The sequence below is a fragment of the Morchella importuna genome (assembly GCF_003444635.1).
Source record: "Morchella importuna strain M04M26 chromosome Unknown Morimp01GS002, whole genome shotgun sequence".
NCBI lineage: Eukaryota > Fungi > Ascomycota > Pezizomycetes > Pezizales > Morchellaceae > Morchella > Morchella importuna.
In genome coordinates, this window is record NW_025763399.1 from 858133 (window position 1) to 873112 (window position 14980).

The 14980-nt window shown below is 46.0% G+C and overlaps 4 protein-coding genes across 4 annotated transcripts; 2 read left to right on the top strand and 2 right to left on the bottom strand.

The window, feature by feature from the left end:
• Positions 1-5402: 5402 nt before the first annotated feature.
• Positions 5403-7022, top strand: LAJ45_01142 (uncharacterized protein; the record flags this gene model as incomplete). Its single annotated transcript, XM_046110740.1, has 1 exon — positions 5403-7022. One exon carries the CDS (start codon positions 5403-5405, stop codon positions 7020-7022), a length of 1620 nt encoding a protein of 539 aa, XP_045975918.1.
• Positions 7023-8228: 1206 nt separating this feature from the next.
• On the top strand, positions 8229-9035 carry LAJ45_01143 (uncharacterized protein; the record flags this gene model as incomplete). Its single annotated transcript, XM_046110741.1, has 2 exons — positions 8229-8830; positions 8888-9035. 2 exons carry the CDS (start codon positions 8229-8231, stop codon positions 9033-9035), a joined length of 750 nt encoding a protein of 249 aa, XP_045975919.1.
• A 2039-nt stretch (positions 9036-11074) lies between these two features.
• On the bottom strand, positions 11075-11996 carry LAJ45_01144 (uncharacterized protein; the record flags this gene model as incomplete). The annotated part of the gene is made up of 3 exons (XM_046110742.1): positions 11075-11280; positions 11338-11404; positions 11475-11996. The coding sequence occupies 3 exons, from the start codon at positions 11994-11996 to the stop codon at positions 11075-11077; spliced, it is 795 nt and encodes a 264-aa protein (XP_045975920.1).
• Positions 11997-12654: 658 nt separating this feature from the next.
• On the bottom strand, positions 12655-13516 carry LAJ45_01145 (uncharacterized protein; the record flags this gene model as incomplete). The annotated part of the gene is made up of 4 exons (XM_046110743.1): positions 12655-12803; positions 12851-12919; positions 12991-13239; positions 13309-13516. 4 exons carry the CDS (start codon positions 13514-13516, stop codon positions 12655-12657), a joined length of 675 nt encoding a protein of 224 aa, XP_045975921.1.
• Between the last annotated feature and the right edge of the window lie 1464 nt (positions 13517-14980).

A 14980-nucleotide genomic window follows, 5' to 3' on the forward strand; every position in this document is an offset into this window, starting at 1 on the left:
TAATAATTCTAATTTTATTACTACTTGAGTGAGTTTAATTTCTGACACCCACCCCAAATACATTCCTGTAGCGATATATACACATCCACAATTATATAAATAGCCCCTCAAAGAGAAATAAAACAGTGCGTTGTGGTTTTCAAGAATTCTCTTCAATCCAGTGTATATTGACAAGAGCAGCGCGAGGAACCAAGCAAAGACGAAAGGACAAAGGGCGAAAAAGAAAGGAATTGCAAATATATTACTATCTACCGGCCCCATAATTCACATCCATCCTTTGCAAATTACCTGGCCGCAGCAGTTACCTCGTGTTGGAAGCAGTTGGGACACAGGCCCAGTGCTTACTCTTCCAGTTGCAAGCGCTTCAGCAGGACCACAAGGTCAGTTGCTGCTGCTTGGCCTTATTGGTACCCATAGGAGTTGAGGGTGGCCTCAATCGGCAGGAAGCCCGCGATTTGTGGTGTTGCGCGGCTGGTTGGCGGGGCGATCAGCGTACTTCCTGCTCTAGGCACACATATGTTCCCTGGGTGCTTTGGGGGCTGGAGAGGTGCATGCAGGATGCTCTCCCCGGGTGTTTGGTTTCCCGGGGCTGCTGTAACCGGTGATCGAGTGCAGCAGCAACATGCAGTATTCGAACGATGCGAGGCCCGGACATTGTTGGTTTTGGAACGCGTGGCGTTGCCGGCCCGGCAAAGGCAACCATCGGGGGGAGTCACTACAACTCATTGTATTAGTTTTTATCTTTAGGAGTATATTCCTCCTCTGTCAGGTATTGCGTGTGGAGAGAACATACGAAAATCCTCCCGAGACCACGTGTCGGGTCTGAGACTCCAACCCGAACAGGGTTATGTGGTAGGGCCAGCACCCCTGCCTTTCTGGGCAAAGTAAACCTCGACAGCCCTCGACTAGATCAAATGTCAGAAAAGAATTCACATTATCATGAATACTTCAGGATGGGTAAAACATGGTGTGGTATGGATGAGAGGAATGTATGTGTAGTCATCAAAACACAGAAGTGAAGCAAAAGTTGTGGTTGTATAACTCCATGTCAAAAGTCCTGGGAAAGCCCCCGTAGCAACTCGCGGTTGCGTTGTCCCATGATCTTTGAACGAGAACTATACTTACTATATAGATATATGGGCTTCACCGACATTGTCGGTACAGCCCCGCCAGAGCCAGATATCACACTTTTGGCCTAGAGAACAACCCCAGAGTGTAAGTAGGAGTATAATCTCATCTGCAAAGGCGATGATAAAAACAATAAAGAATAGAATAAATCTTGACAACAGGTTTCAGGATGAACAAAAACGTATTTTGAAAGGTATGGGAAACTTACCCTTGTCCTGTATGTTCCTTCGACGGGTTTCCCCGAAGTACCATCCCCCGAGACATGCTTCCAGCCTTCTGTCTGTGAGGACACTATCGAAAACGTACTGTAAGAAACGAAGGCGTGATAAACTGAGAGTTAAACTTATCAGGCGTCTCGGTGACAAGCCTGCAACCCAGGTTCACAAGAGGCGAAGGATTGAAACCGGACCATATCTCCTTGTTAGTCATCCAGAGAGGCACCGGAGCCCCCAGTTATATAAAAATTAGGTGGAGATAAATAATCTCCGGTGCCCGCTGGTGACAAGGATAAAACTATTGATAAGAATAGGAAATGAATCACGGGGTGTGATGGTTGTGGTGAAGGACGAGGGGGATAAGAATGGGGATGGATATGGGTTTGTGGAAAGCAAGAAGAGAAGGGAGGGAGAAACGGGCGTGTAAGTAGCAACAGCGGGTAATAGGTCTTCGTGGCTTTAAATATATATGAGCTAACGCTCTATGTGTATTCTGCTCGAATCTCTGCCGTTGCTGCCAAGCGATTTTGTCTGGGATTTGTGCTATTTACTACGATGATTAGATAAATTTATGAAGTGAAAATTGAATTATTACACTCGAGCCCTCATTATGTGACATTTAACATCTCTGGATTCACAAAGTTCAAACATCTAAGGATAGAAATGGAGTCTATTCTCCCTCATCACCTCATCCTCCGTATACACTAACGGGCACTGCCGCCGTCTGTTGTCTTCTGACATGTTTTAATAGGGTTAATTTGTTATAGTACTATTTGTTCATGTTGGAATGATCGTTCCAAAACGCGCGAAACCTTGCCCTCTCCATTCATCGCATAGCTGTTCTGACCGTGACATCTCTTTACAGTGTTCTCGGTACAGATCTCCGAAGCTCCCTATACTGAAGCATTCGCTCGATATGCCACACAATATAAATTTGATCGTGATATACTTAGCTGTTATGTGGTACCGCGATGGGACTGTAGTATATATCAAATGGATGATAAACGGCGCACCGCTAAAGATATATGGAATTTATATCCGGTGGATTATTCACCCTCGCCCATGATGCCGGACTCCCTGAGCCTTAGCGTACGATCCTCAAAGATAATTTACCGGTCATGTCCGGTAACCTTTGAGGCGAAGGGATATCTCTATAGACTTTACCCGCTTTATCAGGATACCTTGACCTGAATAGGTGGCAAATAACCGCTATAAATTGCTGAAGTATCATAAACGTTAGCAGAGTTACCGAAAAATAAGCCTCTGGAGGATTGAACCTAGACCATGTTGACTTGTTGCTCAGAGTCTGATCCTTCTGGGCTTTCTGGGCAGTCCTAAAGTCAGATCAGATAATTTATCACTTCCTTCAGGGAATCGTATGGACTGGAGGATAACTCCCGAATATATCGGTATACTGGGGTAAATAAACACACTTTCGTTTCTTGCCCTAATCATCCCTCCCGCACGGATGATATACCGCTACACACTCAAAATATTGCGTGTACCATTGGGTTAGCGCACACCCGGCAGAGACATCACCCGCGCCAATGCGCTCCAGGTCTCTTCCTACTGATCAAAATAATAATCTCTTTCCAGCTGTCGTTCATTTATATAACTTGATACCGCCCACGTCGGATGAGAGAGGATTTAATTTTTGAAAACGAGAGTACGGCTCTACAGCCGATAAGCTCATCGCAGTTAATTACCCCAGAAAATAAAATAACCAAGCACTGTGTCAGCCTCTGCTCACTCACATATTGAACGCGAGGATAGCGTAGTCTGTAGTAGCCAGATATGTTTTGCGCCTGGAGGAGAGCAGGGGTGGGTCATCTTCATGAATTATCACTCGGGTGCGGTTGCGAAAGTCGGGCCCGTATTGCGGTATACAGCGAGCTCCAGGAAGAGGTTTCATCCTTCCTTTCGCGGAGGATGGGATAAGTTGTGCTTCGTATCATATTGTTTCGTGAATTCCGAGTGTGTGGAGCCCATTTCGTTGCCAATTGACAAAATGTGCCTACAGCTTGCCCGTACCGGAATTCTGCACTAAACCTCGCTTGGCTGTACCCCTGGACCCCGTATACATCCAGAGGAATAGACCTCCACGACCGTTCTGGATGCAGTCATATGAAAATTTCTTGCCAACTCTTGCAATATGCCATAGCGCCCCGTAGTTCTATCTCTCGGAAGAGCGCTGCTTGGTGTTCAAAAGTTTTTCTAGTAGACATTGAGATAATTAGATAAAACTACGCCCGGGGGTACCATAAATGACAACTCACCATCCCGATTGCTATTGGCACTTGCTCTTTGAGACCAGTAGATATTGATCCTCGGAGCCGCGCTGCTCTGGCGTAGATGGCCTAATGTCACCGTCCGGTAGCTACAGGGCATGCAAAGGACCAGGGTTGTAAGGGCGGAAATATGATGTGCTCTGATCTATTCTCACGCATTGTTATGCGATGTCGATCCTTTGCCTGATATCGAGATCCTCTCATAGAGGCCTCCTCCGACGCGAACCGCCCCGGTTAGATGATGGATAGCTCAAACTTCACAAACATCGAAGCTTAAAAAGCACGCGGGGCGCACTTCGCGAGCCATGCGTCACTCGGTGCCGGTTGTCTATTACGCTTGCCCTATTGGTTCGTGTCCTCGCAGATTATTTCGGATATCAAACACAATAGACGGGGATAATACTCAAGGTCAAGTAACAAGAAAGCGAATGGCACGCGCTTTCCGTCTTTCGAAGGACAATTGTCTCGCTCTCCTCATAACTCTACTTCAAAGCCTCGCACTCGAAAATTCATATCGAGCCGTCAGCCGTCTTAGAGTACGATTAGAGCAGCTCATCTGTGATTGAGAGGCTCTCTGAAGCCGGTGGTGGACCCTTTTCGATACCAGGAGGACTTGAGGGCAAACCCTCAGAGCGGTAACCTCCTCCACGCCGCAGAGGAAGTGCCATTTTTACCTCCATCAGCGGAACACCTTAAATAACCCTAACCCACGTCGGCACTCAAAGATTGAGGAAAAATGTCGGAGCTGATCTTGAGGGATGAGAGGATAAGTAAATAAATGGGTGGAGCACGAGCATTACTTTGTGGAAAGGACGTAGTTCCTTTTGCCTTCACATTCACCTTGTAGTGCTCATGTCCCCTGATTGGCCAGAGCTGGATGGTGGTGGCCTATGGAGTGACCAATATTACGCCAATATGGGAATATATTAGCATTGTATTACACATGTATCATAAGCTCGTAAGTGTCCGTAGGCGGCGTAGGCTCTATACCACTGTAGCCCAAGTCGTTAGTTTGTACGGATGTGATGTCCTTGTATTTCGCCAGCTTTCTGATACGGCCAATGAGCTTCAGGTTGCCGAATCCGATAGAAGGCCTTAATCACCGTCCAGAATTCTCGACATCAGATGATCAGAAGCGTTAAAGATGGTTTTGCACATTCTATTGTCGGTTTGTTCGTATCACCTGGCGGTCTGGTTGGGGTTTGCTATTTGTCCAGGGTGCTTGTGTATCGATCGAGGTGAAAGTAGTACGCTGATGGTATACAGGTGATTGAGAAGAATTTTCCAGGGCTTCCAGCGCGGGATCGTTTGAGGTTCTCAGTTACGCATGAGCAGCTAGCTGGGCCATACTGGTCCTAGCTTTGGAATGTTGAATAACGCATCCTGCCTGACGGTTAACGGGTAAATCATATTTTTGCGCCAGCCGAAGTGGGACAAGCTCTGTACCTTAATTTCGAGGAAGAATTTAGCTCCACCATGCAATTACCAAGTACAATTCAATTGAGTGATACCATTAGAAAGGGTGGGTGCATAGTTGAGTAATTCCACATTGTTGTGACATCAGGTGGTGGTTAACGCTTTGTGTGGTGCAAAATGCCTTTCAATGACCTCAAGTGGATAACCAGGACACCGATTCTATGTTCGCTTCTAGCTCTCTTAGTCTTTCCACTACCAACCTTTATTACTAACTAAACAGCCATACTTCTTGAACACACCACCGGTATTTTAGACCAACAACCCTCATCCAATATTTTTTCTATTCCCCACAAATATGAATAGTGTCAAGCCGAAACTCCGATGGGAGGAAATTGTCCAGTTCGTTCCTAGAACGAATTCCGGTCCTCCATACAAACAACCTAACTTCATGACAAAGCACTCGTGGAATGACAGTAGCACCTTACTAGTGATTCCAAAAAAGAAACCACAGTTCCAGTTCGATCCCACCAAGTACTTTGAGCTCCCGCGCCCAATGTACAAATCTCCAGTCATTGTATACAGCACCCCGCCCGATGATCTACCTCCAAGACCCAGAGGTCGCTCTGCCACCCAGGGCAACGGTGTTCTTAATCTAGACATGCCGCAAACAACACGTCCTGAAGCGCATGATGTAGTTCCGGCTGTATCTTCGAGTATTTTACCTGATCACAGCAGAAACACCACCGAGAGTGGTTCGAAGCCCGTCGAAAAAGATAACTCTCCCTCAACCGTTATTCACAGCCCACATCTCAAGATTTGTGAGGACGATACATTCAGTGCAGCTCTAGCTGAAGAGACGGTGCTCACGAGCAGTGACGAATCTTTAAACAACAACAAACACGTAGCAATCGTAACCTATGCCGATCAAAAAAGCGATGTACTTATTCACGAGATGGAAGAGCGTGTACAGGACTCTAAGTTGCCGGTGCTGTTGGAACGTGGTCTTTTGGAGAGTCAGTCCTCAAGCGTTGGCGCTGAAATACCTTCCGAGTCGTCGTCATCCACCCAGCTCCCTCTGGAGATAGTTGATCTGGATGTAGAGAAAGACATCAAAGAGGTACACCCAAAGGACGAGGAAAAGGATAAGAATATCCATATGTCGGCAGACAGTACCAGCCTCGGGCCAGTTTCTTCTCCAGACATCACCCCAAAGTCAACATTTTATTGGGCGGACGATGTCATCGACGAAGAAGAAGCCCAACCCACCGAAACATTCACATGGATGGAGCAGGTGACCAGGTACACTAGGCATATCACCCCAAAGAGTGATTTATCAGATGTGAAGGGGCCTCAAATCGCCGAGGTCATTACCCCTGCCCATGGTTACTTTACCGGACGCCGAAGGGCATTAGTCCTGACCACTGTAGGGATTGGAGCCGATATCTTTACCAGCTGGGACAACACTATCATGAGGACGAGAAAAAAGAAGCTCTCGGTCATTCTCGAGGAACCGGTTTCTGGACTTAAAGGTTTCTTCTCGAACCGTGAGGAATTTCTTGACAACTGTTCAATGCTTGCGGAGGTAAAACGGAGAGAGGTTATTTATGAGAATAAGGAGGATAAGGTTGGGAAGGCTGATGCTGATGCACGATCACTTTGTTCAGGTATAGGTGTTCATGACCTCCTAACACAACGTGTCTACATCCAGGTAGAGGAAACATCTTCGGATGAGGGTGTCAGCTCTGCCGCATTCATCACCGGTGGGGCGGGTGCAAAAAACGATATATTACCACAAACTGCCACCCCAGACATCGCGGCAGAAACGGAGAACGCCGCCATCAACGAATACATTGTTACCGGAGAGGACACACCAAAGAACTGCGAGGTATCAAAGACTGCAGTAGTCAACCGCGAGTGGTCATTGGTCTTTCTTTTGTTATTGATCACACTCGGGCTTTTTCAGATTATGCCATAAACCAACTCTTCTGTGTGGACGTTTACGTCTCCAGAGAGATGATAAACATGAGATTGGAATTATTTCGGGGGGTGGGTTTTATTTGAGATTTTATGACACCAACGGTTGTGTAGATTTCAGTTTATATCTCAGGTTTCCTTTCACGTATAGTTTTCTCGGTTATGGTTCATGTGGAAGTTCCAATTTTTGTATTTGGTTCTTGAGCTATCATAGGGTTGCATATAATGAAGGAGAGAAAAGGAAAAAAAGTTGTAAGAGATTTTGTGGTTCCCACGCTGTCAGTTTTGAATCTCTCCGTTTTTAATTTCTAAGATTCGGCTTTTCAGGGAGGTTATGAGATAAGGTTGAATAGGAATAAAGAAATAAATTTATAAAATCGCGAAAGATATTCGATTGCGCAAATCTTCTGCATGTAGATAGCGTGCATACCTTGCCACGCTCTTCTCTCTGTACCATTGGTAAACGCTGGAAGCCAAAATATCATCTTCTGCATTCCCGTATGTATATTTTCCTACCCCCATTTGCGCCTGTTCGTCTGCTGCGAAGGTTATCAAACTCGGTTGTGGGTCTTTGGTTCCCGCTTCCCCCTTGCAGGCCTGGGGTTTCGGATGTACACTGAGCGCTGCAGTGGCATAAGTTAGGAGTAGTGCGGGCTGGTCGCAGCATTTGGGGGGGTCTTTCAGCGATCATTTTGGATACCTAGCAATATATATATATAGGCGTAAATAGAGAGAAAACCTAGGTCATAGGTGAAACACTATCACTCCCCCCGTGGGAGTCTGTGGGGAATGGTGCCTGACAGATGCTGATAGGTCATGCTACGCGACAAATTGTAAAGCTTTTCTGTATTTAAACTGGTATATTATGAGTTGGGGGCTTGGGGTTCGTCTAAAAGCATTCTAGGTCGCAATCTGAGCCATTGTGCCATACGATTAGGTCATATCTGCCGCCTCTTTGCTACCCATTCACCAGCCGTTGCCCAGAATCAAGCTTTCCTGTCTCGGAACAGGCAAGTGCAGTACCAATAGTGGCAGCCTAGCCTGCCCTATGGCTAAAGCTATTAACCATGCAAGTGCAATCTCTTAAGTGGCAGCCATTTCGAAGGGTTCTTCTGGGCATTCTGGGGTATAAATAGTCAGCTCCCAAGCTCACTCAATCCTTTCTTTCTTTCTCAAGCAGGATAAACCACAGGCTATTCAATTCAACATGCTCTCTGCTTCGAACAACCTTTCCTCCCTCAGAGGTCTCGGTGGTCCTTTTACCTCCCGTTCTTTAACTAGACCAACCAACAATGGCACCAGAACCTGGGCCAGCATCGTCGCCGGTTCTCCTCAGCCCAAAGCTCTTAATGCCCCTCGTGCACCAAGTCTCCAGGCTGTCCCCGAGCATGGGCATTCGAATATTCCCACACTTACTCTGGGTGAACCACTCGTGCCTCTGGATGGTGCAATGACTTCCCTCGGTCATGCTGACTGGTGTAACGTGATGTACAACGGAGTTGCTGACCCGCCATCAGTTTTCAACTGTTGGAACATGGGTGCTTCTGGTTTGGACGTCTATGGATATCCTATCAATGGCTATCCCTGGAAAGCAACTCCTGAAAGAGCACGCACTCCACAGCCCGGCGGGGATCCCACGCCAGCTCGTATTGTCTATACTGCGCGTACAGTTTCATATGACAGTATCACTAGACTCCCTTCTCCGGTGAGGACAACTAGCACTTCAAACGATATCAGCAAGCTTGAAGACATCGACGCAATGACGGTCAAAAGAACCCTGATGCCCGAGAATGACTCCGAACATGTCAGGTATGTTGAATGTATGTCTCTCACGCTGTCTGACGGTGCTAATACTTCACTTTACAGCAAGCCTAACCCTCGCGGTCTCAGAGTGAAGGAAACCTCCCAGCAGAGGAGCGAGCGCAGAAGAAGAAACGGTGGCCGTAAGCGTAACGCGAATTGGCTGGCTCGCCATGGAAGATTCATGGCCAGCAGAATGCTGGAAGAGAAATAAGTCCGTGATTTTAAGTCTGTGATTAGGAAATCATGTCAGAATAAGGATAATGCTCCAGTAAATCATGTAGCTTAGTTCTTGTCTTTAAATTATAAAACAAAAATATTCTGCGACATTGAAACTCTTGAAACGCGAGAAATGTAAACAGGTGCCTGCAGGGCGGTCTCGTTAGTTGCCTCAGTCCGTCCGCCCCCAGAAACTATGACTTGTAGAATAAACCTAAAAATTTTGAACGACAAACCCGCCCAGTGGCACGGGATTCAAAACACATCAGCGGGGTACGCGAATGACAGGATATTATAAGGGAATGTTCTATATCTTAGCTCTAACGTTATCGCGAGTATATATATATGATTCATATTATCTTTGAAAAAAATGTGTGCTGATCGTGGGGTCGTAAAGTTGGATTTTTTATGGAGTCAAAATTTTGAAGAGGTTGTGAGGATGAGGGATATTATAAAGGTTGTTGGCTTGGCACACCGCATCCTGTCCCCTCCTCCTTACACCACATTCATACGCGTATAGTTATGTCACAAAGAACGCGAAAAGCACACCCCGGGAGAATCATGGGTAAATATATACCTCCAACAATCATCCTCAATCACTACCGACGGTGCGAAAACCCTTTTCCATTCGATGATCATCCTGCATATCAGTGTTTTCATAGTGCCAAGTCCTTCACCTACCCAACGTTGAAGTGTACTTGAAATCGGCCCAGCATTATAAAGTTGAGCTTGTTTGCTCTTTTGCGATAATTTACCGGAAACATAAGGTATGGGGGGCATGCTCTTCGCGCTTTGGTAGTAGTTTAACGGAAATATAAGATTTATAGTGTGTTCTATACTATTTCCCTATTGAAGGTAAATAAGGTTCAGCCTGGACTTCGCGAGTTTTCTTGTCAGAATATCCGGCTAGTCCTTTGCGGGTCATCGAGGGAGAACAGTAAACTATCCTTTCCATGCGACTACCTACATAACATATTGGTAGAATAGATAAACACAGCTAGAAACCTCCCCCGCGGCCCAGATTGTAAAGCTTCCATTGTACATCAAGATATCTTTTTAATAGAGTGCTTAGATGATATACCATCTTGATCAGCTAGTTCATCCAACTGGATCTACAATTATTTCGAAATTCATCCTCAAATGTCGCTAAAAAGACCCTGTAGGTGGATATCCTCTTCTCCCCATATATATAGCAGGTAGAGTACGTACCATCTCGAAATTTTACCCTAGGGGCGTATTTCTTGGTGTAGTGCACTGAGATTACGGAAGATGTGATATTAGTTCCCATCATGAGTGAGCTTGTGCCGCGCTCAAGCTCAGTTTGGTCTCTTATTCGCTTTTTTATTTTTTTCCAGACGGCTTCTCCCAGCTAGGCAGTGAAATCACAGAGGGTGTCCAGGCTTGCTACAACTAAGGTCCGGGTCTCTGCCTCACACGGCTGACCGCCCCAGTTATTCTTCTCCTGTTATTTCTCGTTGTATAGACTAACTTCACGCTTCTTACAACCGCTCGGCCAAAGCAAAACGTCTTGTCATTGAAAGTGTACTTAGGCTCGACACCAAAGCCAAGGTAGCACTTTGTCTACTTCCGAAAAAGTTTTCCCAACGTGTATGCAAAGGTTAGCAAAAATCCCTATAAGCATTACCCCTATATATATGGTGTACAGTTAGAGTTGGGTCCACTGAGCCCTAGTACAGCAAGCCATGATTACGATTCAGCAGCTCCGAACGAAATCCATTTCACCCTGTTCTAGTATCCACTTAATCATGGAAGATACTTTTGTATTTGAAAAATCTTTTTCCAAGACGTACATATCAATCCAAGAATTCTTTGACAAAAACTAATGACATATCTGTTATTAGGACTCTGTCCAGAAATCTAAATTCAACGGCCCTTCTAGACTCAAAGGGGCCATAAGAATTCTCAACATAACAGATGGGTTGAAGCGTGGCTATGCTATGCTTCTGCATAAGGAATCACCGTTATATTAGCTCATGGGTGAATGAGAGACTCTAGGGGATTAATCAAATACTTTCAATATTCCCTAACCTTGGGGGTGTGCCGGATGATCCCACCACTCAAAGCCAGCAGCTGCTCCATCGCCCAGTGGTCAATGGCAGCTTCACCTGCCGTTGAAATGGTGGGATCCAGTGAGGCCACCGTCCTAAATCTCTGGTAGATACGTTCATGTTCCCTTACTTGTCTGCTCGGGAAGGTGTTCATCGTGTAGATAGGTTGAACTGTATGTTTTGGTAAGTTAGATGTAAATGGTCATAATTAGGTGAAGAGGGACTCACGAATTACCCCACACGTCGAAGCAGCAGCGGAGCTTAAGGCAGGGATGGGAGGTTCGTTCACTCTGATCTACAGCACCCAACGCTTTAGCAACACTACCCAAGAACGCCGTCCTAAGCCCGGAAAAAATTTGACTTACTCTCTTCGCAGCCTCAACAACCTCATGTTCCTCAATCCCTCTCTTCTGGTAGTCTCTGACCGACCTGACAATTATCAATGGAGCTTTATGATTATTAGCTTGCGAAGGGTGCGGTGTTTCGCTATTGACCGAAGGTTGCGCTTGTCCAAGCTGTGTCACTGCGCTGGAACTGCTTGTGAGAGCATCTTTCTGAACTACCAAATCAATCCTGCCCACATGAGCGTCCGTATCCTCTGCTTGCTCCTTGAAACTGCAAGAAGCTGGCCCAACCTTTGCAAGCCATGGTCCTTCCTTTACTTCTAGTTCGATAGAGCCTGGAGTAACTTCATCTTCTGCAACAAAGGGACCTGGTTCCGCGTCCAGGGAGCTGGGAATAGCTTCGTTCTCCCCGTGATCATCGAGAATTTTAAATTTCTCTTCCGCCGTGAGAAAGGCGTCAATCAGTCTCTGCTCATAATCGGGAAAGCTGTTAGTTCCCTGAATAGCCATGACAGCGTTTGCGAGAGTGGGAGTTGTGTCCATCCTCTATTGCTTTTGTGTTTTGTGCTTGGTGGATCCGGTCGTTGTGAGTAAGTTACGACGTTAGAGGTGGTGAGCGGGGCCGGGGAGAGCCGACATTAGCCGAGCACGCAACATCAGAGTAGTTGCCTACAGGAAAATAAATGGAAAAATTTCCAGATTTAAATAGTAAAGGGAATAACGAGATTCAGCATGATAACATATAACTAGGCGTATAGAATTAATGAAACAAATTAAAAAAAGTATGGAGCCTCTGATCTAATTCCCAGCACAAATGTAGAAAATGGGCGAAGATGGAACAAGCCTCTAAACGCTAGACCTTATAGATATAGCCTTGTATCAACAAAAACCAAAAATAAAAAATTGGAAAAAAAGATTGGAAAAAAAGTAAAGAGAATTAAGACTCTCTATACTCATCCAACTGAAAACAGGGAAGAAGGTAACGGGTATCAAAAGGTGTAAACGCCCCTGAAGATAGAAAACAGAAAATTTAATTGAGAGGTGAAAGACGATCGCAATGTCCCCACAAAAGTATATACAGAACATAAAAGCTAAACAGATATTTTGAATCTGAAACAGCAAAATAGAGGGGATAGTAGATCGTAACCATGCATGAAAGCGGTTCCTGGAGGCCTCGGGATTCGTCTGGGTAGTGTAATTTTTAAATCTTGCCGCCGCAGGAGTGAATCTGGCCTTGCCCTTCGAAGCGGACATGTCGGATACCGTATTTATCCCACTGGTGGACCCTCCTCTGATAGGCGGTATCAAACCAGTCGTAACAGATGCCGCATTGAAATTCGGCTGCCATCACTACGATTTAATAATACTTCAAGAACGGATAATTGGGGCACACCTACGACTTGGAGTTTCCGCAGACATGCGAGATCCTTGAGCATTGTTGACCTCGTGCCGGACAAATCGAGTGACTGCATTCACCTATGTGGTTAGAACACATCTCTTAGGTCACAATGTTATAGTTGAAAGTCGCAGGTCTTACCACAAATGCTGTCCAATATTTCGTCATCCGGGTCACCAGTTTCATCCACCTCGACTGTTGGGGACTCAAGCTCCGCTTCCTCGAGGATTGGAGCAATGAGAGTAGTTGGGACTGCCTCGACAATAGGGGCTTTGAGCACTAAAACCTGGATGTGAAGACCACCTCGCTTTCTCCTGATTGTTGGCTTGCCTGCGCGAGCAATTTTGAGTTTTCTAATTATTTTGGCAGTTTCTTTGCGAGTTTCCGCATCTACAGCTCACGAACGTCAGACTCCCCATTGCACTATCATCAGCGTTTAGATTGACCGAATGCACTCACTTTCAACCACGTCAGGGCTATTTTCTACAACAAACGCCATTTTATCAAAGCCATGGAAGATTTTCACGGCATCAGAAAGGCTGTGCAAAGCACCAATTTCGCTTATACTAAGGATGTACTCAGATAGGGTCCTGTTGGCACTCGACTGGGTGGGGATCTTTCTTTTTGGGGTGCGGGTCTTCTTGTTCTTTCTTTTATAGGGTGCCATCTTGGTTGTAATTGAACAGCTCTTTTTTTGTCTGTTATGCCAATTTTTAGGTTGTCACAGGATGTGTGTGGTTAGGAAAGAAAATGTGGGAGAAGGATGGACGGCAGCTTTCAAAGCAGAGCAGGTGCGGGTGGAAGTTGAGGTTGAGATTGAGCTTTCCTTTCTGGGTGTCAAACTGGGTTTGGCAACCACATAGCCAACTGCGTCCGGATGAGCATAATTAGGTGCCATATTAATATGTGGTTAAATATGCTAAAAGATGACACATCAATTTAGCGATAAACCGAACCCCATTCAAGATCGGAATGTCTCAGGTACATTCCGGCCACAACTAGCCTCCCCAAAGCTCAATACACATGGGAAACCTCAGGTTCATATAGCTTCTTCTCTGTATCTGCTCCAGAGCCAGAGCACCCCCTTCATGCCTTGACGGAAATATTGAAGCTTGAGAGGGCAGTGAAGGAACACCATTCGGCGATAGCCTTGATAGCTCAATCTTCGTCCCCGCCAGCCATGGAAGAAAACAGCGGGGCGCCAAATTTTCAAACAACGCCATTAACTCCAGACAGACTACGCTTATTTATCACGCTAGCAATTGGACTAGGGAAGTTCAGCAGGCAGAATGGTATCAGACATGAACGAAGATAAAAGGAAAAACAATCGATTAGGGACAGATGAGGCGTCTCCTCACTCCTCCCTCGTACCGTCCACACCACCCTCTTGACTCTCACGTCGCCAAGGTTCATAGATTCCCATGACCCATGCTGTCACCCACGTACAGAGCCGTAAGGTGCAGGCCCTCCGCTCAGCATGATCAGGGCCGGAATGCTGTAGAGGACTATATTCATATCAATTAAGAGTTAGCTGGTAGCTCTCCTTAATCCTCCTCGTATATATATATATGTTTATATTCTAAATCTGCTGTTGAAATTGATAGCCAGCTGCTGGAGAGGTTTCTTTATTCCCGGATGAAGGTTTTGGGTAGGAATGCCCTAGTAATTGTGATGGAGAGAACTCCTTTAATTAAGTGAAGAGCAAATACGGTCCTCAGAAGCTATATGTAAACTCACAAGGCCCAAAACTGAAATGATCTACTCTCTGGTATAAGCGATGTGCGCGAGTAGAGGGCGAATATCTCAGGTGCTTTCATACTACACAGAGAGTAGGGTAGAGTCCCTCCTGGGGTCTGGCCTAGGCATCGCTTCTCATGCATGCACACCGATCTCAGTCGTTAGTGAGGGTTACTTGAAGCTCGGCCGCAGCTATCTGACATACCTCTATCATGGTGTACCATATACTTGCGGCTCACAGCTGCAGGGGAAGATCATAATTATGATACCGTGCATGCGGTGGGTAGCATATCCCACGATGCACGTCAAAATATAGCATTAGTTCCGAAAACGGGATGTACATCTATCTTCCTCATCTTCATCTGTGGAGAGGGATAAACGGAGCGATTTACTA